Below are 23,358 nucleotides of genomic sequence, written 5' to 3'. Positions count from 1 at the left end.
AGGCAAAGAGGAAAGAATGAAGCAGCAGACCCTGCAAGAGATAGAATATTGTCTGCGTGATTAAAGCTCTTTTAGGGTATGGTCTGTAATGGGAAAGAAAAAGCATGATCTCCACTGATCTGCATTTTAAACAAGGTTGAGGATTAGCAGAGGGGCAGCAGATGCACCTATTGAGCTGTAAAGGAAGGGGTTCAAAGCTGTATCGTGCAGATGGAGATTATTGTGCTGTACCTCCCTGCATGTGCCAGTCAGTGCTCCTGCTGCTCTGCAGAGCGGCACTTCCCAGCCCTGCCAGCCCTCCTCGTCCCAGCACCCAGCCCAGGGAGCAGAGCCTGCACCACACCGAGGGACAGAAACTGAGCCCTGGCAGCCATTCTGCTGCTCCTGCTGCTGGGGACATCATGATACAGGCACTGATGTTTGTAACATCCCTCCCTGACACAGCCAGATTAACCCTTTCCGTTTCAACAGCTTGGTCTGGCAGTGCTGCCTATCATTTTGCTGCAGACCCATCCTTTTCCTGCAGCAGAGTGAGTAAAATGCTTGCTGAGAGGAGAGAGATTTCCCTTCATGGTTGGTTTTTTTTTTCTGTTCTTTCTTTGCTTCCAGGAATCAGCATCCTTTCTCCTATCCAAAATACCGCGTTGCAATTTTGTTATTGCTGTTTTCATTAAATGGATCGTAAATTTGAAAGCTCTCTCACCAAATTTATATATTTACATATAACATAGAAAGCACCCCATTTTTGCTCTCAGATTTTTTGCTGTAAGTCAGGAACAAACCTTGTAGCACAAATGGAATTATTATCCTTTTATAGTCCTGTAGCAGGAGGTCAGTACGAGGTTTGCCTGGAATTGTATAAAAATGGCAGTTCTAGCATATAGTTTACATTTGAAAATGCATTCATGGTGGGTTTGTATTTTTTTTGCAGCCTTCTCGCACCAACTTAAGATGTGATTGTGTCAAGTGCTTGGCTTCCAGCCTGCCACAGGGTTTCTGTGTGACCTTCAGCAAGTTGTCCAGTTCCTTAGTGCCTTAAGTCTTTATCTTCAAACAGAGAAATAGCACATAATTAGGTGTACTCTGTGACTGCCTTATTTGTTTGGATCATAACCATCTACCCCAGGGCAGGGCCGAGCATCTATTACATGTTGTATGCATTATGTTTATTACAGTAGAGTCCTAGTCTTGAGTGGAGTGTTCCAGTGTAAATAAACAGCAATAACAATTCCATGGGGCTCTTGTTAATGTATTTCTGTGTTATGTTATGTATTTTCTCTTTAAAAATACTTTTCCCTGTAGTCCTGAAATATGTTCATGAGGCTTGAGAAAAAACACTGTAGAAAATTATTTTCTGCTACATCCTAACCTTATTTGTGTCATAAAGCTGGGCTTTTCCAAAAGCAGCGAGGTGATTACCTCATGCTTTGTGGGCAAGAGAGAGAGGACAAATTCTTCTGTATATGCAAACCTGACGATCTTTTTGCTTCTTGGTTAGCATGGATTCTACTTTGCTTCAGTGCTCCAGCACTTTGTACAGTTCTCTGGCTTTGTCTTAAAGCTGGAGCCCATCTCAAGTACTGATGTAATTCCTTATGTTCCCCCATCTTGAAGAGTTCCCACACTGAACAGCAGATTAGGAAAACTGAATCTCAAACCGCAGAGCAAGGCTCTGTACACTAGTTAAGTACAGAAGTGGTGAGGACCATGCTGAGGAGATAGGGCTCTTGTTAAGCTCTGACGTGGTGCTTATCTCACAGATGTGAGAAGAATTATTATCTGACCAACAGATTTGATGAATTTGTGTAATTTATATTTAAATCAAGGCAATTTAAATATGGATTTTTATTATGGTTTGAATCAGCAAGGGCAAAATCTTGATTTCATTTATTGATTCTGTCCTTATTTGTAATTTCTACATTTTAGGTATTTTCCTAAAGAAAGGTTCATTTTCCAGTTGCCAGCCACCCAGTTATGATGATGTGCAAAATAAATTTAGCATTTCTCTTCTGTGGTTAGGAAGACATTCTTTTTCACTGCCCATTCTTTGAAGTCATAATGTAGTTAATGTGCATTTACTTGCATCCTTTTTTGAAATTTTTTTGCTACATTATAGATTGATGACTGGCATTTTATAGTCACTGTAGATGGTCATATATTCTTTATAGGCCATTTGCATCAACCTCTATTTGGCTTGAAAATGAAAGTGAAATTGAATTTATTTAAAAATGAAAAATCATTATTTATTATCCAGATGTGCCAATTCCATTTAAAAATAAAAATAAAGTTAAAAATATTTTTAGAGAGTTTGTTTTGACCAGGTATGACAACATGTGAGGTGCCCCTAGGTAGACACTATGCAGAGCTCTTTCCACTTCCCAGGACACATCACTGCTCACCTGACAATTTCTGGGCTCTGGAAAACAGAGTCTGTTGTGCTGGGATCCTCACTTGGAATTAGAATGAGACAAACCAGACCTTAAAGCCAGGTCTCTGGAGAAGAAAGTCTCAGCTTTGGTTATGTGAATTGTTGCTCTTCCACAGTGGCTCTTCACTGCTGTGTGGGAAGAATTAGAGAGCAGTTTGTATGGATTGGCTCCTTTAGAGGGCACATAAGCTGAAGGAACCAATAGGAAGCTTGGGATGGGAAGGAGAAGTCTTGTTTCACACATCCAGACAATAAAAGCATGAATTCACCACCCAGTGGCCCATCCACAGCACTGTCTGTAGTTAGAGGTGAAGCATATGAAATTGCCCTTAAGTTATAACTTATCCAATGATGTCTTTGCTTATAGGGCTCCTGAGAATGAACTGTGGTATGGCTGAAGGGGAACAACCAGTTCATTCACATCTTTCCTTATGTTTTTCTCACTCTCTTTTTGTTGTACAGCTTCTGGTTTAGTTTTCTTTGGGCTGTCTTGTACTAACTAGAAGATGTTAGGGGACAGTTTATCTTTTAGGATAAAACATGTGGAAAACATGAAGAATTACTTAAAGTAATTTAGATAACATTCTTTGAAACTGCTGCAAAGAAGCACTGTTGTTCCATTAAATATCCTTAAAACACTCTGAAAGCATTCTTTGCTCACTAATATCTACAGAGACTTAATGGAAGAAAGACACTGAAAGAACCAAATTCAATACACTGTATTTTTGAGACCAAAACCAGCAGGAGTGTTGGATGGACCAGGCAGTTGTGCTGCCATCCAGGGGTACTTCGGCTGGAGAACTGAGCAGGCAGAGAAATGTCAGAGAAATGCAGAGTCCTGTACTTGGGAAGGAATAACCAAAGAGGGACCAGCCAGCTGGAAGGCAGACCTGCACAGAAAGACTGTGAGGTCCTGTCAGACAACAAACTGACCATAAGCCAGCCAGGCACTGGTGTACCAAGGGTAGAAAACCGTATCTTGGGCTGCCGGATCAACTGAATTGAGGGAAGTGACCCTTTTTCTTTGCTCAAGCTCACAACTGGAGAACTGCATCCAGTTCTGGGCCTCCACAAGAAACATGTAATTACTGAATCCAGGATAGGGCCACAAAGATGGAGAAACTGAGGCTGCTTCTGGAAAATTAGAGCTGGGATGATTTGGTTTGTTGAAAAAGCTTGAGGGCGTCTCATCAATGTGTATAAATACCTGTTGTGAGGGAATAAAGAGGGAGCTGACTCTTCTCAGTAGTGGCCACTGATAGGACAAGAGACAGTGGGCACAAATTGAAACATAATTTATCTAAACACAATGAACACTTCTTTTACTGTGAGGGTGGTCAAACAATGGAACAGGAATCCAAGGAGGTTATGGAGTCTTCATCTGTGGCGATACCCAAAATCCAGCTGGACGTGGTCTTGGGCAGCATTCTCTAGCTGTCCCTGCTTGAGCAGGGGCTTTGACTTGATCATCTCTAGAGGTCCCTCACAGCATAGTTCTGTGATACTGTAATTAGCAACAAATTTTAGATTTTTTTCTTCCTCCTCAGCAGTGAATTATGGACTGCTAGCACAAGTCGGAGCAACATGCTTAGAAAAGGCCTCTTTTGTTTCTTTAACTGTTGCTAAATACCTGAACGTCTGCTGCCCCGATTTTCTCTATGCTGTTTCCAGTGCACTGCCACCAAGTGCAGTCTGGACGTTCCTGCTCTCGTATTCACTCACCTGGTTGTCTCTGTACTTTCAGAAGGCGCCTTCTCTTCCCAGTTCAGCATTATGTAATGTTCACAGCAACACTCACATACAGCTGAAGAGGAAGATTTTCAGAAGAGTACACTGCAAAGAGAGGCAAAGGTTTTCAAAATAACCTTTATTTAGGCTTCTATCATGTAGTTATTAGTGGGATTTAGTTGATGCTCTGGGATGAGGGATTCTCCGTTTTATTTAACAACTTGTAATCACACAAAAGCCACAGATTTTCCTTTAATTCCCTTTAATATGACCTGAGGCGTGCACCTCTGCTCTTTCTCAGAAGGGAAGTTAGCTTCTCTCTCTAATAAGTAAGCTTTTCTTTCTGTGTTCCTCTATCTCCTGGAGCTTACCGGGGCTTGCATCCCTGTGAAATAGAAGGGAAGAGTTAAAGTCTTATATGTGCAAATAAAAATAGTCCCTCAGGAAACTTAGACCGGGTCCTTCTGCAGCTGAAACCTGTGGGGCTGTGTCTGCTGCACCCTCTGCTGTTGATAGAGCTCACAGTACCCGCATGCCTTCATGCACTCCTGTTTCTAATGTGTGTAGCCAGTCTGCTTGTGCAGGAAGCCTCATTGACCTGGCTACGACTCAGGAAGCAGATCCTGTGCATATGGCAAGGCTGTTCCACCATTTTGTGACATTTCACAGGTCACTGCAGCTCACAGTGTTTCCCAAATTGGTTTTCTTTGTTCATCTTGACCAAAGCAGGCTCACTGGTTTGTGTACTGAGGTTCCAGAATTAGGCTGTCCAACTCTGAAGACGGAGGCTTTTCTATATACAGCCTTTGTTAGAGTTCCTGATTCACTTCTAAAAATTATTTTCCATTCTGGCTGACAGGGTTGGTTTTTTTAAATTATCACCCTAATAAAATTTGGACTGCAACCTCTAACTCTTGGTTTTAAGCACAGAGGGTCACACTCAGTGTTGCTGTAGATACCTGTCCTGTCAGGTCTATAGACTATTCAGCTGCTGATTTTTGTGTTCAGGGAGAAAACCTTCATACCCAACTCCATGCAACTGGGCCATGGCCTGAATGTGCAGGTGACCTGACCCTGCAGTACAAGTAAAGAATATAGTAGCAGTTTCTAGTTGCTTAGGAGTTCATTATATAAAGCCATAGAACTAAAGTGCATGTAATGTTCATAAGGACAAAAGAGTATTTTCTGTGCTCTGCACAGGCAGTGTCCCTTAAGGCCAGAGGCTTTTCAGGAAGTGATACGTGATTTGTCTAATGCCATTATTACTGGGCAGTACTGTATTATTTTAGCATGTTTATCCCCTGTGTATGTTGGGACACTGAACAGGCACAGCAGTCTCAATTATTTCTGAGCTGCTTCTCTTCTGAGCGTGAGTGACTCTGAGTCAACACTGAGCTCCTCTGTGGCCATTGTTTGTAGCCTGTGCTGTGTTGTGTCACCTCCTTGGAGAGGCTGGGAGGGCTGCTGTGCCTGTTCTCGGTCGCAGTGAACTGGGAATCATTCCAGGGAAGCCAGTGGGGTCACAGTAACGTACAAGTGGGGAAAACTGGGTCCTCTCGTGGGAGTGTGGTTTTTGAGAGATGATATTTTAACTTTTGCTCAGGTTTGTAGCCTGTAGGGATGCGCTGCTTATTAGTTGTTTGCTTATTGATACGTGCTTGTATAGGCTTAAAACTTGTCCTTTTTCTTAAGGTGAATCTTTTGATTGAACCTCCCTAAATTTTCTGATCCTTCTTGATGAATGTGTGGGGCCAAGAAATAATATTATTAATAGAATAGAAAGCAACCAGAGAAAAAGCACAGGACATGAGACTTGGTTGACTTCTCAAAAATTCATCTACTCTTTTCTTTATTATGGCTCTGGCCTTGAACTAGTGTTTGTGGGAAGCCTAATTTAAGCATTTTTTTCTAATACTAAGGAAATACAGTCTGATTAAAGGCAGGGCCCTTTCCTGTGTAGGGAAGTGGTGCAGTAAAAGGTGCTGAAGATTAACAGTGCCTGGAGATTTGTTCTACCTGAGTGACAGTTAATACATACAGGGAGTTGTACACTTTGGTAACCCTTGAGAACAGCTGGTTCTGGAATAAGGTCTTCTACAGGCAGACCTTTAGCACTTCAATGTCATTGTCTGCAGCAACACCTATTAGAATAAGCCAGGTTTGTATAGCTCTAAGCTGCTGCTGAAGAAACTGATCTGCACTTGCCTAAAACAGATGAGCTTTTGCATTGACTTCAAAAGGCTTTAGATCGGACCCATGGAATTGTTCCAGAAGAGAAAAATTCACTGTGAGATATTCCAGCAGCCCAGGCTGGAGTTCTTGCATAGAAATCCTGAAGCAGAGGTATGACACAAAGATGTGTTTTGACAGCACAGGTCTCATCCTTTTATAATCACTGGTTCCTGCCTGAGTTTAAAATTGATGTCGTATTTCAGGACGTACTTAGCCTCAGCCACTGTGGTATGATTTCCATGTGATGAAACTCGGTATCAGAAGGTGGGTTGTAATGTCCCAGTTTATCTAACCATCTTCCTTCTGTGAGGAAATTAAATTCACTTTATTTTCTTTCTTTTTATTGTGGAGGCACAGCTGACCATGTTCTGTAGGTATTGCATTGTTTCTCGTACCTAAAATTAATGAGGTGCTTGGGCCCTTTTATGTTTTGAATATGATACCCTGCTTTCCTCTCTTTGTAGGGAACATGGTGAACCAGCTGTAGTATACTTTGTACTACATGAGCAGACAGCTTCTGTTCTTCTTGGTGTACGAGTCAATAAATCCTTTCAGCTCCATGCTGAGACCTTATCCATTATTCTCAAATTAAAGGAAATACTTTTTAAAGTTTGTTCAGTTTGGGTATTTTAATATGTCTGTTTCTGTTCATTAAAATTATAATAGTCTCATTTTTCTTACCTTTTATTCTGTTACTCTTTTGCTGTGACTTTCCTGTTTGTAAATCAGAATTCCGTTTCCAGATGGTCTTTCTTCCCATTGTTCTAAACCAGAGGCTTGGAGATTCTCATATCCAGTATAATTAAGAAAATGTGCTGTTTCCTACACTTTTTATAGTGACCATGTGCTCACAGGTCTGAACTGGCCACAGCATCTGTTGCGTTTTACATAGGAGAAAGGAGAAAATAAGGTACTCAGAAGGAAACTGTGCAGCTGGACAGTGAACTGCAGGACAAATGGGTAAATCTATGGAAGGCATTACTGGAGGAGGCATAAGGAACTAGAGTCAGGGGGGATAGAGGTGTGGGAAGGAATCGCAGGTGTTAGGACACTGGAGGAGAGTGTAAGGAAGATGTCCATAGATGTGGTGTGTTGGGACTGGGGGAGGATCCAGGGTTTTGTGGTGAATAATGAAATGAAATTCAAGGTGTGGATCTGCAAGTGGTCAGCCTTTGTTAGTTCTACTGGATACAAAGCAGTTTGTCCTTGGAAAAATACTAGTATCTGTAGAACAATGTATGCAGTGGCTATCCATTGCTCCTCTGCCTCTGTATGGGCCATACTCCACTGCTGTCAGTAAGCCCTTCTGGAATTCCTGGGAGCTGCCTGTGCCTGTGGCTTGCTGTTTGGCCCCTTGTCCAAGGCATGGGTGCAAGAGTGGTTAATCCAATCACTTCTTGAGCCCTTACTGAAGGGCAACATATCGGCACTCAGTGAAAATCCTGTTAGGAATCTGTCAGAGGGTGATTAAGAGATGTCAGAGGGCAGAGTAAGCTGCATCAGCACTGAGCTGGGTAGATGAAGTGTTCTGTGGTGAGCCTAATCTTGTGAAGAGCATGACCTCTGTCTGCTGTATAAAGGTTTTCTGTGGTAACCCCCCTTTTTAATTAGGTTTTTAATATACATATAACCTAGCTGAAACAATCTTGGCTGATAGGAGAGTCAAAAGAGTGTGAGGACTTGCTGATGGAGCGTGGAAAGGTGTGGTAAAGAAGGGGAGATGTAAGAAGTTAGCATAGAAAATGGGATTAACATCAGCTAAAAGTACATGTGAAGAGCATTTATCTGCTGTTTCCCCTCCTCCTTCCTCATCCTCTCTTTCTCTGCTGCTCACTGTTCCCTCCTTATAAGTGCATCAGTGCTTCTCAATAGATCACTGGACCAAGTGGGGATGTTGTGGCTCATTACCCAGATGTTACCTAATTACAGCAACATGTTTTCCAAAAGATATCATATGCAGGATAGACAGACTTCTGCTGGCTTCTTTCTATACCTGAAAATGGCTGTCTTTGGTCATCTCCTGACAAAGGATTAATGAAGTCTGAAGGGGAACATGGCTCTCATAATTCTTCAAGAGGAGCTTTACAAGGAGATGTGCAAGGAGATCTCTTGGCAAGAGGGGAAAAAAAAGGCTTCTGACTAAGAAAGTTGTGAGTGAAAGCAGCTTTCTCCATACCCATCCAGAGATGTAAAAAGAGTTGGATTTTTTATCTTGTGCATCAGTGGAAAAATCTGTTGTATTTTAATTTGTCTTTTGAATTCGAAAACAATGAAACCACTCTTCTTTTTCCCTGTGTGCAGGGGGTGGGGGTGCTGCCCTGACATTTTCAGATGTCCACATTGGAAGCTGAAGTCTTCACTTCTCCTGTGGCAGCAAAACTCTGTCTCCCAAGCATTTTTATGCAGGAACAAAGACTTGATCTGAAATAGGAACTCAACCCATAGTCATCACAAAGCTACTGATAGATCCCAGAGGACTTCAAGAGTTTGTTAGAGTTTGGCTGATGAAATAGTGGTATTTTGCAAAAGCAGCACCGGCGTGATGATGAAGGTTCATGTCCTGGTTCCCTGAGGGGGCCTCTTTAGATATGTGGGTGTGTCTGGTGAGATGGGAAAGAGAGCACATCAAAAGGGCTCAACACTCACATTCTTTGCTATATTCAGGGGGCATAAAGGTTTTCTGAGGAGTATTGATTTATGAAATATTGCAAGAAAGAGACCAAGGTGGAAATCAATAGAGGTGATGTTGGTTCTGTGTGTTTTGATCCTGCTGAGCTTGGAGGATGATCCTACCATAATCTCTGAGGCATCCAGTGTAAAACCCGCTCCTGCTGAGCTGCTGTGTGTATATATATATCTATATATATATATGTATGTGTTTGTGTCTCTTGTTCCACATGCCTAATATCAGGCACGTGGATCCAGTCACATCTGACCTGGTGCATTGTTCTCCCCAATCTCTGATCTTAGGAATGTGTCCCTCTGGCTGGCCAAGCCAGCCGACGTTTGACGGCGCTCGTAGCTCAGGACAGTAAATCTGGGCTGTGGCAATTTCGTGTGCAGCTCTCCTGTGCTCTGAGCTGAGGCATGGGGATCTCAGCACTGATGAACCTCTCCTTCCATGCTCCTGCTGAGCATTTGAACTCTGGCTTCAGTCCTACCATAATTACAGCTTATGCAGATTAAGAACAGTTAATGCATGAGCCCTGTGAACAGCCTTTTAGCACAAGAATATCTCTGTAGAGGAGCCCATGGTCAAAATATTTCATTACCAACCTGGGTAGCTCCATCCTCATTCTTTTAGATTTCTAGATTTCTCCTATATCTCCTTTTCCCATTATGTAATTATAAATTGATACCATGCAATTTGCATGTCACTTGATACAAGTCTCTGTTTATTTTAAATGCAATAATTAGAGATAACAATTGCTATAGAAAAATAAACATCTCTTCAATGAGAAGACTGAGCAATTAAGGGCAATTATTGGTTTCTATAAGTAGGATGCTCAGTAACAAAGTTCTTTCCAGTGCAGTTAAGAGTAGTACAAGATGTGCATCACTGGAGACCAGAAATCTGTGCTCTAAAAGAATTGGAATGTGAAATGGAAGCTAATAATAAGAAATTATCTAGAGGTTTCTTTACAGATTGTATTTAGAATGCAGTTTTCCTGGTTGTAATATGTAAAACTTGGATAGGATTTATATCCCTTTCCAACATTCTTTGTAAGGATTAATCAGTTAATCCTTCTACAGCCCTTGCAAGGTAAGTTAGTAAGTGTTATTATCCTTATTTTATGGCTATGAAAATCATGTTGCTGTGGGCCAAATTTTAATCCATTTTCCACTGTTGCAGCTCTCAAGCAACTTCACTGCAGTCAGCAGAGTTAGACAGTGTAGCTGAACTGATTTAACCCTAATTGAAACTGCAGTGTTTGTGAAGATAACTGTGGAAAATAAAGAGGAGGAATACTACGTTTTAAGATTGTCCTCTACTCCACTTGAGATGTATTAGTGCTTTTGATTGCGGTAAGGGTTGATTTTCTGGACTGGCATCCCTGATGTTTTGCAGGTCTTGCAAATGTTAGTACACGTAGTTTTCAGGAATGAGCATCCATAAACTATTTTAATGTTTACAACAGCAACCTCCAATTTGTGGGGATAAATTAAATGATTTGTATATAAAGAGCATGTGTACAAAGTTCATGTGCAGCAATAATATATACACATCAATCTTTTTGAAAAACAGTGTACTTGAGCTTGTCAGCCTAGAACTTTTGTTTCTCTTCTAATCCATATAGTTTGTTGCCAGTACCCAAACCCTGAAGTAAACCACAAATGTTTGTGTTGTGCAGTGCCTAGATTAAGATTTGCGGAGTATTCACTGATTTGAATTAATTGACTATTAGCTAACTCAAGTTAAAAGAGGAGTGATATTTCTCTCTAGACATTCCTATAATTGTTCATCCAGCCAAAATAGACACTTCTGGCCAGACCAGGGCTTTCCGCTTGGATTTTTTAAGGTTTTTGACAATGCACTCTGAAACAAAGAAGAGCAAGCTACATGTGTGTGCAGATGATCTTCTGAAATCAGTGTTTAGTTTTCCTACTGCAGAAATTTATTTTAGGTTGGTTTTATTTTAAAAGAAAACAAAAGCCAGTGTGAAAAAATCATATGTGTTAAAGATAGCAAATGTACCTTTATTTCTTATTAGTTTTTTGCCTCATGGTTAAAAATCAGGATAACAAGTTAGTTGTGTTTAAAATTTCTGAAAGACTGGGAACATAGTCGACAATGAATATACCATAAGTGCTGTGTTTAAACATCAGTGGTGTTTCATTATTTATTGCTCTCTTGCTCAAAAAGATGATTTGTTTCAGATTGGTGTCTTTGGCAGACTTCAGGTTTGGATAGTACTGAAAACATTCTTTCTTGTTCCTAAAATGTTTCTTTGTCTAACAAAGAGTTGTAATAACAGGAGCATTAGTAAGATGCTACTATTTACACAACTGTAAAGTGCATATCAAATAGCACTAGCTCCAAACTCTTAATGCTTTATTCAGTCTCTGCTAGAGAAAATTGCTACACAAAATGCAAGGCAAACGTAAATGAGTCTCTTCTGAAATCCTGTCCTTGGCTGAAAAGTCCTGAAAGTGATTGCCAGTTAGAATATTGGCCACTTACTCTGGTCATGGATTCACAGTGAATATATTGTCTCAGCTGGAGGGAAGCTTTTGTTTCTCCCTTCCCACAGAACTTTCTTCTTGGGTAAAAGAAGAATTTTCTCTCCGTACTGCTTCAGGATGGACTGTCCACTTTTCCAGCTGATTTAATCTGTCCATTGCTCATCACATAGGCTCCTGTCCTTTTCAAAAACCATCTGTATATCTGTAAGCATCCACAGAGTGGGACTTTGCCAGCAAATAAATGCACAGGCATGGTTATTAGCAGGTCACTGCTGCATTGGGCTGTGTCAGGCTTGTACACTTCCTTTTGCTCTTCTTCCTTCAGTGGCATCTTCATGTCATCTGGGCTCTCTCATGCTCATTGGTTTCCAAATTGTGGCTTTTAATTATGATGAAAAGATAGTGTTAGCTTACACATTCCCTTGCTTTCCAGTTTGTTCATGTTTTCTTCTTTACTCCCCAGACTGCTATTATAGGGCTGGTTCTGATGCAGTTCAGTGGCTAAGATCAAAAGCAGCCCATTGTTTGCAGTTCATTGGATGCAACAACTGATTTGAAACCCCCAGGATATCAGTGTCCAGAGTCCCCAGGAATGACCTATAGATGGAGATCTGAGGTGTGCCTGAAGCAGTGAGCATCTGACAGCTGTGTGGTGGTTGAGGGAAACTTCAAGCAGTTGATTCCCACAGCATCTTAGATTTTCTGTCAGGACAGACCAGAGTTAGCTTTAGCAGTCACAAAGGTTACTTGCCTGCATTTGAGGGGTTAATTACTCATGAAGCAGATAAGTTCAAGCTCTATTTGTTGCCTGGCAGATTTGCTGAAAGCCAATCCAGTGCAGAATATCCTTGCAGCAGCAGCAGCTGTGTTTGTTTTCCTTTGCAGAAGACACACATACCTGTGCTGGCTGTACCTGACTGTGTAGATAAGCTTTACAAATAAGTACCTAAGTTATTGACACATTTGTGTTGGAGGAGGATGTATATGGTTTTGAAGTGCTCAGTAACAGCTGCATATACAGAAGAGGGAAAAAATGGAAGATGCACCACCTCTTCCACACCCTGTAAACACACCTTTGGCACTTGTTTTCAGGCAGGCATTTCTGCCACTTCCATTATTTCAGTTACAGTTCAGCAGTTTATTCACACAGTTGCTTCTCTCTAAGATATGTTATTATGTAGATAAATAATACATCTTGAATGGTTTGTGTTTTCTGTGTCAGTGTAAGGACTCCTTAAGAATCTGAAGCCCACAGGATCTCAAATCCACATTTAAGCCAGCTCTCAGTAGTTACACAATTGACTGAAATTACAGGCTAGAAACAGAAGTCCTGAGGACAAACCCTTCCTGCTTCAGCTCAATTAGGCTTTCTTCATAGTAGCAGGAGAAGAGGATGTTATCCTACAGACAGACTTACCAAGAGAGATTTTTTTTTTTTTTCTGCTTAGGCTGGCATGCAAATGTCAAAAGGAAGTGGCCAAGGGAGAAAGGCGGAAGCAAGGCATAGAAACATGTTTTAATTTTATCCTAAAATTCCATTCGGTAAATTTAGTACAGTGAGAAGTGCTGTCTTGGGCTCTTCAGAGGGTTGTCTAAAATTTCTATCTCCACAAAACAGACAGCAATGACAGTGCATTTTTTTTCCTTATTTTTAAAATGCAAATCCAGGAGAAGAGGAAAGATGCATTAAATCTGACATATGTTTTCTCATTCTGTCCTTTGATACCATGGCATAAATCAAGAATGATTTCTTGAGGTCAGTGAAATTAATTCAATATAAAATCTGTGTGGTTCAGTACCAGTTTTATTTTTTGCCAAGTGTTTGGTGTCTTCTAACAGTTGGTTAACTTTTTATTGGAGTAAACAGAATGGTTTAATCTTAATTTTTTAGTTTCTGTGGTAGCTTTATAGATGCAAGGACAGAGAACACTGTGAAAATACCCTGCGCAGCATGATAGTGTCCCAGAAGTTCATAGTTAAACCATTCTAGGGCTCAATGACAGGGTGCTTCAGGGAGGATTAAAAAAAATAGTTTACAAATCAGCCACATTCATTTGGGCAGACGTCTTGATTTGGGAGCAACAGGATTTGAAATCAAACCCTGAAGTGTGAGATATCAGAAATCTGGTATATCACTAGTGAAGAACTAGTTAAGAGAGCAGTTGTTTCTCAACCTAATGTCAATTATGACCTCTGAAAATAATTAGTCCATGCCACATTACAGTACAATGTGGTGCCACAAATGCTGGGAGTCTAGATATAAAGGACTGAGCTAGAAGTTCTGCTGAGATTTGAAAGTGTAACTAAGAGCAACGTAAAAAGAACTTTCATTGTGCTGCAAGAGTGATGTAAGGCTGTGGTTTGTCCTAGAAGCAGGAAGGAAGCAATTGGCTCAGATTGAAACAGTGCATGCTTTCAACAGGGTGGTGCTAAGTAGCCTCTATCCAAACACACAACAAAGCCAAAGGGAAGAAGCATAATGAGGCTGCAGGTGTTCTGAACAGTGAACATAGAGCCAGACTGAATAGAAAAAATTCAGACAGAAGAGTGAGTGTGGCTGGACATGACAGCATCTTGCCAGCTCTGCTTCTCCGTTGCTTCAGGTGGAGGATATGCTATTGCTATATGGATTTGTCAGTGCACTGCATTCTTAATTTCTGTGACTTGTTTATGTCATAGCTGAAAGTGAGGATGCCAGCATTTAATCAGATGAGACTGAGAAATTTTGGGACTAGAAATATCCAGAACACTTGAGCATGCTATACAAGAGATGTGACTGGAAGCAAGTTGGGAGTTTATTTTTCCACATAATAGCCAGTGATTAATTATTCCAAATTAATTTTTACCTGTGTAGCAAAAGGAAGATTGCTGAAGTCCCTGATGAAACTAGTTCTCTTAATTGGGCCCAGTTTGTAGCAATTCAATAATCCATTTGTCCCTCAGTAAGATGTGTAAAGTCCTGTGTTCAGTGTTTCACTGGACTGGAAATCCATTGTGTTCAAATTCCACATCAATAAATTCCACATAAATTCCACATGTTTGGCTTTGTGGTTTGCATTAGGGGATGGGGTTGGCTTCTCAACTGCAACCTAGCCTAAGAACTGGGAACAAAGTTAGTTCTTTTTTCTAGTGTTTGATGTCATTGTTTATAAATGCTTTGCAAAACACAGCAGGTCTTAGTGACACCGGGGAGGTGCAATTTCTTTTTCAGTTCAGTTATAACTAAATTAACCTAAATGGCAATTTGGCATGTAGTGTGTGGAGTGGGATGGTATCCAGCCCATCAGGTGTTGTGCTGTGTGTGCATGTTAGACAAGAGTAAAACCTGAAGCAAACAAGGTTTCACTTGAATAACCTATGAAGTACAACTTTTCCAGCTACAAATTTTCTTAGTGGCAGTAGAGTTGAGGGCTCAAGGGACCATCTTAAACTCACTTGTGGGAGGTATCTCAATGTACCTTCGTGTAAGTCACCAGACTTACATGAAAATTTTGCAGAAGATAATGGATCATGTATGTTACTAACCTCTTTCTTTCAAGTCTTGGTGTTCCTATTTTGATGATAGTTCAAACATCCTAATCCTGTCAGGGATATCAATATCCTTCTGCGAATATAATCGGTTAACAGCACTCGATCTTATTTGAGGATAAGAATACAGTAAATAATAGCAAACAAGAACTTAGAATTGTAGCAGCATACGCTGATGTTCCTCCATGCCATGACAGAATTAATCATGGTATTAACTTTATCCAGCAGGGTATATTAAAACAGTGAGGGAAGCCATAACTAGTGTCTTTTTATTGTGATCATGGAAACTTTGGAAGGAGCAAGAGAAACATAAAAACCATGTCTACATTGCAAACATTTGACCATCTAGTTTTGTTGATTTCCAAGCTTTTGTTGATGTCAGATGTCAGCAAAAGCCCTTAGTTCCAATGCGGTTCAGTTGCCAGTAAGAACTTCATACTGGTAGAACACATTTTGAGTGGTGAGAGCTGGGCTACAGTGCTTCAACAAAACCTCAGTTTTAGTGGCAGAAACTGCAGGAGCATCAACGATGTTGGTGGTTTCACTGCTAGATGGTCCCAGTGTGAGCTGAAGGGTCTTCTTTACTCACAAGACCTTTTCTGGCTGGAGGAGGTACTAATTTGTTTGCATATAAGCTGCCAACAGCTGGATGGTGTTCTAAAAGGAAAAACTTCAACAACTTACCTCAGCCTCTAACCAATTCTTCCTTTCTGTTTTGCTTTGTTTCTCCTGCAGGGCTTGTGAAGTTGGGGGTTCACTGTGTCACGTGTCAGAAGGTCGCGATAAAAATTGTCAACAGAGAGAAGCTCAGTGAGTCGGTGCTAATGAAGGTAATTTTCTAATGGAAGATTTAAAAAAAAAAAGTTCCTGGCTCTGTGTCTTCTATTCCATGCAAAATTAATATCTTTAATTATGTATAACAAACATCCCTGTCAGTACTAGGATTATGTGGAGCATAATAACAATAATTTAGTTATGGGGGAGGTGAGGGCAGCTGAAATGAAATGGGAGAATGCCTGTGCTTTGTGCACAAAATGAACAATCAGCTATAGAGTTGGTGCTTCTCTGCTGGGGCCAGTATATGTTGGGCACCTGACTTTCAGCACTACAACAGTGTTGTTGTGGTACATTGCAGGCTGAGGTGTACAAACATCAGTATGAAGAGATTTAACAGGGGCTGGTAGATCTGTTGCTTGAATACTCCTACTGCTTGTTCTGCTGCATGGGTTCTTTATGATCTCATGTACCAAGGTCCATGACTACTTAAAGCTGTTGTAATTCAGTTTACAATCCACAGAGCTGTGCCATTGAAAACCATCAAAGTGTTTGTCCCTATGGTCCCAGTGACTGGTAGTGTTCAGAAGAGCTTAGTTTGTTTTTTACCTAGCCTTGTGATTCTCCTCACATCAATGTCATTGATTGATCTTGGAAACCTAAAAATAAAATAAATGTATGCATAGCAGTTTATTCATGTGATTTGGTGACTGTAGAGGCTATATTCAGCTTGATGGGAAGGAACACAACTGCACTGCAATCAACAGAATTCCATCATGCTGTCACCTGCAAATTACGCTAACAGGTTTGCATGCAGTGTAGAGTTTATTGAGGTGACTTCCCTATATAAGCACACAGAGTTTCTCTATAATAAGCTCATCTTTATATTCCTGTTTCCCATATGGACTTGTGTGTCAGCTGTTTCCCAGCTCAAGTATAGCAACCTTACCCAGAGCAGAAAGAAAATGGAGTGTAAGCTAATATACAGTCAGTGAATGTTACACAAAAAATGTAAGTTTATATTTTTTCAGACAAGGATTTTGAAAGTTTATACTCAATTGTAACATGTTCAGACTTTACCTTTCTGGAATTTAATTGATGTATTCCTTCTCCTTCAGTCCTGTGGATTCAAACAGACTTATAATATAGACCAAAAGTTAGAAAGTGAAATAAGAAAACTGTGTGTAAATGGTAAAATCTGAATGGACACTAATCACTGAATATATCCCAGAATAAAATAATAGGAATATTTTTGAAGAATTTGAGCATTTTGTTTGGTGAGAGAAACTGTCTGGTATTTATAGAAAACACTTGATTTACTCCACTGCTTTTCAGAGTAGGAGTCAAATCACTTAGCATAGCAAAGCGATCTCTCTGCTTTAGCTAGGTTGCATTATCTTGGTTGTAGTATGAAATCTGAGAAGTGAAATGGTGTAGTAGGCCCTTGTTTACACAGCCACATGCTGGAGTGTGCCACATTTTCTGTGAGATTGTACAGCATCTTTCTCAGGAGGAAATTACACGTTGCATCATGGTTCTTATTTTCAGACCCTTCTTTGTGAGATTTTCTCTTTCAAGGATTCTGTTCTCTGTACTCAGAAGTTTGGAATAACAGATGGGATTGAAGTGGTTTGTCCAGTTCTCACATAAATTCAGTAACCAGATGTCTTTTCTGGAAAGACCTGTGCCTGGTAGTAACAGACAGGGCCTGAGCCTTGTAAGTGAATTTAGAATACCGTTAGCCAGTTTAATCCAGTCTGTCTGGAGGGGAAAAGTGCTTGCAGCTTTTGGCAATGCCAGTGTGACCATTGCGAAGCATCCAGCTTTGTTTGCTGTGTGGAGCCAGCAGCCACAGGGAGATAGCCAACAGCGAGGCCAAGTCATCGTGATGTGGTGGCATTCCTACTTTGCAAAGTCTTTCCACCAGTTTATCAGTTCCAGTGACTTTCTTTGCCAGTGGGCTGTGCAGAGCAGCCCCCAGAACCAAATGATTCAAGACCATAGCTACTCTTCCAAGCCAGGCCCAGATTGATGGATTTTGCTTTAATCCCTCCTTGTACAGAAAAGCTGGATCTGACAAACATGCACACCTGCCACAGGAAGCTGTAACAGTGCAGTACTATGGCCATTTATCCTAGAGCATAAGGAAAACGTCTGCTCACAGTCCTTTCAACATCTAAAGTGACAGGCAGAAGCATATACAGCAGGCTGCTTTCTTTGTCATCATTATTCTGTTTTAACTTGCTTCTTGTAGCCTTCATTTCTCCAGTGTTTTTGCAGTGTTTTATTCTGTATGTTCAGGGAACTGTCCCTTCTCTCTGCAGCTGCTCTTCATCTGAGCTGTGCAGAATTGAGAGGCATTTGGTAAAGTGCTTTCTAATCATAACGTTGTAGTATCGATATTTCTGGAGAGAAGAATTTGGAATTGAAGCAGCTGGTCTCAATTAGCAGAACTGCTGCTATGGAGATGGTACACAGGCAGGCACGATGCAGCACAGGCTGCAGTAAATGTATCATCCAAGCACTCACTGCCCTGTCAAGGGATGGGGCTGCTCAGTGCACACGCAGCCTTTTGCTTTGTCATGCCCTGACTTGCTAGACACAGGCCAGGGAGCAGTGTTCCTTTTCCAGCTCCAGCTTGCGCCTGTCTGGGGTCCTGGCTTTGGGACAAAGCTACGTATGTAATTTCACAGTTGAAGGAAAAGGGTTGGTTCTGTTCTTGCTCCTGCCTTCCCTCAACTGGTAAAAGCTTCACTGGGTTCCTTCAGCAGAACCCCTGCTGATATGGAGACCTGTGTCCCACGGTACTTCTAGCTTGCTCTAGCACAAATTGGCAGGAAAGATTTCAGAAAGCAGTGCACTACAGGGAGCATCTCGAGATTGAAATATGGTTCATTAATTTCCCTGAATTACATCTGGATCACCAACAGGGAAATGAGGCCCAGAACAGCAGAGTTGTCTTTAAAGCCGTAAGGTTTCCTGAGCAGCCAGGTTCACTATTGATGGTTGCATTTTCAGTACCAGTACAAGCGTTTGGAGCATATGACTTCAGAATATATTTCTGCAAATCTTTCCTCTGATATGGCAAAAGCTCATCTGGAAACACTGAGGTGTCTCATGGGATATACTCAGAAGAGACCTTTCTCCTCTTTACTGTCTCACCAGTTCTCTTCCACTCCCGCCTTCCAAAGAATAAGCAACAAAAATCCTCCTCTTCGGTGATCCATCAGACAAATCATTGTTTGGATGGACAGTGGTGGTAGAAGCAATGGGAGCATAAAGGGTGAAGAATGAGATGGGGACAGCTGGCCTTGGTCTAATTACTTGAACATACAGCCATCCTCAGAAAGCCACAGATGTCCCAGGCCTGATGACTGGAGTCCAGAGCTCCATATGTGTGCTTTGTGCCATGTGCCTTTTGTTTCTTCTGAATCCTCCAGTGCTGGCCTTGAAGCAAGGCAGGTAGTTCCAGGGCAGGGGATGGGAAGAAAAGCAGTCCCACTACTGTGGAGTTCAGTTGTATCACAGGTGGTGGGTTTTGGGGAGGCTGTCAATTGGTTTGGTGTCTTGCAGGCTAATGAGCTCTGCTTCCAAAAATCTCTGCACACAGTTCTCTGTGTTCTTAACCACAGAAGGTCTTGCAGTCATCACTATTGGAGATCCCTGATTGCCTGAAATAATTGAGTGGAAGGATAGGTAGAAGAATTGAGTGTCATTTCCTCTTAGAACTGACAGGATAACTTACAGAAGCATACTTGTACATAACTACTGCTTTGCATGGTCTGTTCATAATCTCTTCCTTCTTCCTGAGCTTCTACTTCACTAAGTGTTTGTCTCTCTGCTACTTCATCCTACTTCAGAGTTTTTCCTTCCCTGTCCATTTCCTCTTTCAGCTGTTCTTTTGTCTCTTTTTAAGCCATTCATTCTTTATTCCCTTCCATTCTGTGACTTCTTCCTTTTTTCTGTTTTTCCTTCTTTTGCTAGAGAAAGTCATGTAATAGCTGTCATTGTTTATTGCAAAAACTGCTGAAATGCTGCATGTGTGGTTAAGATCTCTGTTCTTCAAGGAAAAAAGTTTAGAAATTGAGCACAATTTAGAAAGTATCTGAGAGTAAGAAAATCAGAGATCATGTTTTATAAGACTTAAGGGACTTAGTTTATTAAAGAGAAGGCTAAGACAGCTTAATCATGGTCTGTAAATACAGATAAGGAGGATAGGCATGTGATAACAGAGGATATTACAGTCTTGGGTATAAAAAGGTGATTGGAAACTAATAGTTGTAAGCTGCAGATAGATTACATGTAGAAATACTAGACCTGTTTAAACACTGGATGAAGTTACTAATTGGAGCAAGCCACCCAAAACTCTAGTGAGTTTTTCTCCTGATAGACAATTAAACTTCATCTTCCACTGCAGTGTGCTTTTCTAAAAACCAAGATCCCAGTTCAACTTCAGATGCTGGACTTAAAGCAGGAAGTAGTTGGTTTCCTGCTATGCATTAGTGCTGATTAGATCAATGCTACAGCCTCTCTGGCCTGAAAATCCATGGAGCTGGGAATTTCAATCACACACTTGAAATCTGTGAGAAGTCCCATATCTCTTTCTCGGGCATGAAGAGATGCACTTGTGCAAGGTGTCTGTAGAAGCAGAAATTTAGGGTCTCCCTACTGAATTTAAAGAAGGCAGTACTTGAGAACAGCAGCTTCTACTTGGAATACCTTATGTTCAGACTTTTAAAAGAGCAGAGTGTGATACTGGGTGACCTAGCAGTCCTCACCTGCCAACTGCAGACCGGTCTACAGAAACCATTACCAGAATATGAGAACAGCATCGGGGAGAAGGTAAATCTGAGGCAGAAGTGGACTGAAGTTGGTTCAAGTTCAGCTTTGATCACAACAAGGGCAGTTGCCCTTACACTAACAAAGCCAAACTCACCAACACCAAACTTCAATTCCACCAAATCAATATTTTTTTCTAATGTATTCAGTAGTGGCCATATTATTTTCCAGCTGCAGTATTTAGGAGTTTTGCTATTGATTGCAGTGGAAATGGCATTAAGCTGCTGCTGAATCCCACTGAGTACCTCTACCATTGTGTACAAATGAACAAAAAGACAAGCCATGGAATATCTTCAGTGAAATACATTTAAAATACTGTAGGATATTGGCATGCAAGATTTTGGAGGTGGTTATATTAAAAATAGCAAATGGGAGGGAAACTATTTCCATTTATTAAGAAGTACCAAGAAAAAGGTTTTAAAGAATTCATCAAGCTTCCCAGGACTCCCTGATTAAGGAGCACTGTGCTTACTTGCTGACACTCATCTATTATTCTTCTGATTGGCTGGCATATTGCTGTGAGAAGAAAATAACCCAGAGGACCTTGTACTCATGGCAAAGGAAAAAGATGAAAGGATAAAGGAAATTAAATCTCCCCAAAGCATGTACATGCTCATATTTTCACTTGCTGTTGAACGTGCAGGTTTCAATGTATAAATGAGTATATTCACGCTTACACACTCTCATCCTCATTGTGGTTTATCTTTAACCTGGAGCATTATCACATGCTTGCCAGCTTTTAGCCCAGGAAGAGAGCAGATTAGAAGTGTGTGTGTATGTGTGTATGTGTGTGACATGCATAGGCACTGAAAAAACTGCAGGAATGATTGGCACCCATCAAAGACCAGGAGTGCACAAACGCATGCTTAGCCCCTGCCTCTGTGACCCTTGTTCATTTTCTAGTAGCAACCCAGTAGGCACAGCACAGCATCCTGTCTGCAAGTCTCTCTTCTGAGTTCAGTGAGATAAAAAAGCACCTTGCAATATGAAAAATACGGGCAAAATAAAAGGGGCTTTTTCTTTCCCCCCGGCTCCCTCCTGCTAGAGGGAGTTTGGGATTAGGAATCTGTTACTGAATGTATAATGCAGAGTGTTTTGTTTTAAACTGGAGCTGGTGGGGAGCATTGAAAGCCTGTTCGCTTGTCATCTATTTGAGCAGTTGTAGAAGTTGGGTAATTGTGTTTTCCTTCAGAGAATGACTCCACTTTCCACCACACATGCAATGAACACAGTTTGAGGTATTCTTAAAGAAGGATATCAGATGGGAATCACATGATGTACCTGTCAGAGGAGCAAACCTGTCAAGTGTGCATAGTGCCTTTTGCTTTCTAAAGTTAGTATGATCGATTGAGGCATTTGGGCAAGCTATTAAAATAATTTGCCTTTTTCTTCCACCCTACTTTTGATTTGTTTTACAGCAGTCTGGCTCAAACCTCTTATTGTACCAAACATGTTCATTTGTACCCACGGCCTCGTGTGTGCAAACACGTAGACATAGACAGTCTACCACCTTCATGTGCTGGCTTGGTCAAACAGCAATAAATGTCCCTCATGAGCCCAGACCAGAGCTAGCTGAACTCAAGGAGTTCAGCTTTTTACATTCGTTTCACTTGACCATAACCATACTACCTAGATGGGAAGTAACTACTCCTGGAGATAAGTCATCTAAATGTGCACAGCATTCCAGTCCTCATCCACCTGGGAAGCTACTGTCAATAATTAGCCTTTAAAATCCCTTTCTGTTCAGCTGTGACTGTTTCCATTGTAATTGCACTGTCCTTGCACTTGGAGTGAGACTGACCACAGTTGAACTTCACATTGCTTTCTCTACTGAAGCTTCTGGGAATTCTCCTCTTCCATTGCCAAAGCTTAGTTTTATCAAAAGATGTTGATTGGCTGAAGTGTTTTCTCTGAAATAACTTCATCTCAGTGAACTCCTGGTCTAGGTTTCTTTTGAACTCTGCATTTATAGCAGGCTGTTGAGGAGTCCTCTTTGCTTTTTGCCCAGCAGGGAGATCCTGAAAGTCCTGCCTGTTCAGGGACTCCCACTGCCTCTGAGCCTGATGTTATGCCAAGATGTTGGAAGCCTTGAGGCAGGCTCAAGTCCACAGCTTTGGGCCAGACCCAGCATCCCCATCTAGAAAGATGTGTCCCTACACCACATGTGGAGTGGTAGAAGGCACTGGGATCCTCAGCTGTTGTCAGGCTCAAGGGTCATTTTTTTGGGGGAAGGACAACCAGTATCAGTTACCCTGAAAGGCAAATGGAACCCCAGGTGAAAGAACTTCTAACTCCATTTTACATTGGTTTGGATTTCACATTCCAGCATCTTGTCTGGAAGGTTTTTAATTATTTTTTTCTTTCTTCTTGAAAAGAGAACCGGTATGTCATCAGAATAGCTCAAACAGTAATGGGACATAAATCCTTGAATAGATTGACTGAGACCATAGTTGGTTCAGGTATTTAACCCTGCATCTATCATGCAGAATAAACACCATAAATATCAGTAGACTGATCCATGCCAATTAAGGGATGAAGTCCATTCCTGTATGTAGCAGGCAAGCCATTTGAGTAAAGACTTTGTTCAAGGATTATCTTAAATTTTTGCTGAAGCAACTGGATGATGCCTTGCACACCAGCACTAC

The 23,358-nt window shown here is 41.2% G+C and overlaps 1 protein-coding gene across 3 annotated transcripts in view; it reads left to right on the top strand.

The window, feature by feature from the left end:
- BRSK2 (BR serine/threonine kinase 2) overlaps positions 1–23,358 on the top strand; it is a 302,507-nt gene that overhangs the window by 135,259 nt on the left and 143,890 nt on the right. For all 3 annotated transcript variants that reach the window (XM_062494278.1, XM_062494277.1, XM_062494276.1), the window contains exon 2: positions 15,836–15,930. In XM_062494278.1, coding sequence (XP_062350262.1) covers positions 15,836–15,930 — 95 coding nt within the window. The remainder of the gene's footprint in view (positions 1–15,835; positions 15,931–23,358) is intronic.

The sequence above is a fragment of the Cinclus cinclus genome, chromosome 6, assembly GCF_963662255.1.
Source record: "Cinclus cinclus chromosome 6, bCinCin1.1, whole genome shotgun sequence".
NCBI lineage: Eukaryota > Metazoa > Chordata > Aves > Passeriformes > Cinclidae > Cinclus > Cinclus cinclus.
Note: the sequence above shows the minus strand (reverse complement) of the source record. Positions and strands in the feature narration are given on the sequence as shown.